General features: G+C 57.0%; 1 protein-coding gene across 1 annotated transcript; it reads left to right on the top strand.

The window, feature by feature from the left end:
• Positions 1 to 70: 70 nt before the first annotated feature.
• MONBRDRAFT_30592 (uncharacterized protein) lies at positions 71 to 2360 on the top strand (the record flags this gene model as incomplete). The annotated part of the gene is made up of 8 exons (XM_001751033.1): positions 71 to 167; positions 339 to 394; positions 512 to 754; positions 840 to 1514; positions 1648 to 1829; positions 1933 to 2098; positions 2145 to 2193; positions 2251 to 2360. Coding segments are annotated over 8 exons (1578 nt in total), but the record flags the coding sequence as incomplete, so codon positions are not given.
• Between the last annotated feature and the right edge of the window lie 358 nt (positions 2361 to 2718).

The raw sequence follows: 2718 nt of genomic DNA, 5'->3' as shown, positions 1-2718 counted from the left end.
GCCGGCTTGCACAGCACGTGAAAGAGAAACGACTGCCCTCACCACCGACCGGTCACCATGTTACGAATAGAACTCGGGCAAGACGCGATGCAACTCCTGCAATTGCCGCGCTGGCCACTACTTTCAGGGGGGTAACAGTCTCAACATTGCCACCAGCGGGTGCCGAGGTAGGCGCTCGCGAAATTACGCTTGCCCTTTGCATTTCATTATCACGACTCAATGCACCGTATATCTCTCTTATCTTCTGGGCTTGAACCCAAATGGCTCACCAGATTGCACAGCTGGAAAATATCAAGATCAGACAAGTCACTTGTCACGTTCTTGCAAGAACTGTGCAGCAGGCACATACAGTGGTAGCACGTCGCGCACAAGCCCGTGTCCAACCTGCCCCTCGGTGGGTAGTCGTGGAACAAAAGCATTCCCTTCCAATGCTCGGGAGTGTGATCATTTTCTAACCACCCGTTGTTGTCAACACCTTGCTTACCGGGGTTTGCGGTTGGTTTTCTTCCAGGGTACCTTTCAACCGTCCACGGGCGCCACATCATGCCTGTCATGTTCCAGTAGCGGCACCAAGTGCAACAAGGGTCGCTACACCACTGGTTGTGCAGGCGCTGCCGCTGGAAGTTGCACGGCATGCGCAACCAACTACTATCAGTCTCAAAACAGTGTATACAAGACGGCCTGCACACGGTGCTCTACTTGCAATGCCGGTCAATTCTACACGTGCAACGCCAACTCAGGACTTGCATGCACGGTTTGTGTTGCTTAGAAAGAGTGAACAATACTAGCACAGGTGACAGCCTTCACCCTTGCGCGCTTACATCATCTGGTCTCTGTAGGCATGTGGAGGCGGCACATATCAGTCTTCCAACGCCCACCGCAGCACCAGCTGTTTGGCTCAAAACACATGCGGAGCAGGCTCTTATTTTTCGGGTAACATCTTCTCGGCCGGCTCGTGCACCACTTGCAGTTACGGTACCTACATTGCCACCTCTGCCCACCGCACTACCTCGTGCACGCCGTGGCCCACCTGTCCGGCGGGCACCTTCAAGTCTGGAGCCACCACATCAAGTGGTGGCTCGTGTGCCGCATGTGGCAGTGGAACTTTTCAAACTACAAACAGTCACATCCTGACGTCTTGCTCTTCTTGCGCCGCCACGGGCAAGGTCTGCGGCACTGGCCAGTATCAATCGGGTTGTGCTGGTCCATCTGCTGGTGCCTGCTCCTCCTGCCCAGCCAACACCTATCAAGCCTCTTCCTCGCACCGCCTGGCCAGCTGCACAAACTGCAGAACGTGTGGCAAAGGCCAGTATCTTGCCAATTGCGCTGGTGCCACTGGCCCGGGCATTTGTCAAGTGTGCAACTCAGGCACCTATCAGAGCCAAACTGCACACCAATCACGCACCTGCCCATCCTGCGCTTCCTGCAGTCCGGGCTATTATCGTGACGGTTGCGGTGGTGAAAGCGCAGGAACCTGCGTTGCCTGCGCGAGCGGATTCTACCAAAGCCAGCAGGTCGGACTGCGTCAGCCTCTTTCCAAGCCCCGCATAGATCAAGAATCCGCCTTCTCACACCTTGAATGCCTCTTTTGTGCGTATGTGCTTTCTCCACTTGTCCTCCTCTGCTTCTGCCCCACCACAATCGCAGACATACGCTACATCTTGCTACCCATGCCCTGGCTGCCCGAGTGGCTACACCCGCACTGGCTGTGGGGGCTCCGCAGAGGGCACCTGCGTGGGTCTAGTCTGCCCCGCTTTGCCCGCAGTCAGCAGCGCCGTGCTCACGTACAGCAATTCAGAGCGACGCTATCCCGTTATCGCAACGTTTGCGTAAGTGCACCTGCCGGCTCGTTGAGAGGCGTGTTGTCAGTCAGGCTTGCCTCGCGAGTAGCCTCATGTCGTTCCTCCTGTGTTGATCTTGATCCTGTTCCAGCTGTGTTGCCGGATTCGAGCAGACCGGTGGGGATGCAAGTCGCTCGTGCACACCGGCGCTGACCTGGGCAGGAGCAGAAATCATTTGCACCCGTGTCTCTTGTGGGGACCTGCCCGCGCTCAGCAATGGCTTTGTGGACACGAGCGGTGGCATTGATTTTGAGAGCGTAGCCACGTTTTCTTGCGATGAGGGTTATACCCGAAGCGGCCCAGCGAGCCGCACCTGCCAAGCCAGCGGCGAATGGTCCGGCTCTGCGCCCATGTGCGTGGCCTTACCTTGCCCATCCCTGCCCGTGTTTGCTCATGGGTCGGCGACTAGCTCTAGCAGCAACCCGATCGTGGGTGCGACCCTCACTTACGCATGTGACGCCGGCTACACTCTTTCGGGCAATACCGAGGCCACATGCATTTGGTCTGGCACCGCCATGATGTGGAATAATGAGGCACCAACCTGCACCGCGATTCCGTGTGACCCTCTCGTGGCACCAGCGAACGGTGAATTGGACGTGTCAAACAACGGCAACTTTCCCGCCACTGCAAACTACAATTGCCAAGCCGGTTACACGCTGACAGCGGATGGCACGCGCACCTGCCAGACAGATGGCACATGGAGCGGGTCTGTGCCAGCCTGTACTGGTGTGCCATGTGAAACGCTCACGGCACCGCCGTATGGTGCCGTGAGCAGCACTCACAATTGGTTTCCTAGCACGGTCACCTTCGCTTGTTTTGATGGCTATGAATTGGCTGGAGTAAGCTCTTTGGAGTGTCGATCAGACGGGAGTTGGAG

This window comes from Monosiga brevicollis, genomic scaffold (assembly GCF_000002865.3).
Source record: "Monosiga brevicollis MX1 MONBRscaffold_89 genomic scaffold, whole genome shotgun sequence".
NCBI classification, from domain to species: Eukaryota; class Choanoflagellata; order Craspedida; family Salpingoecidae; genus Monosiga; species Monosiga brevicollis.
Note: the sequence above shows the minus strand (reverse complement) of the source record. Positions and strands in the feature narration are given on the sequence as shown.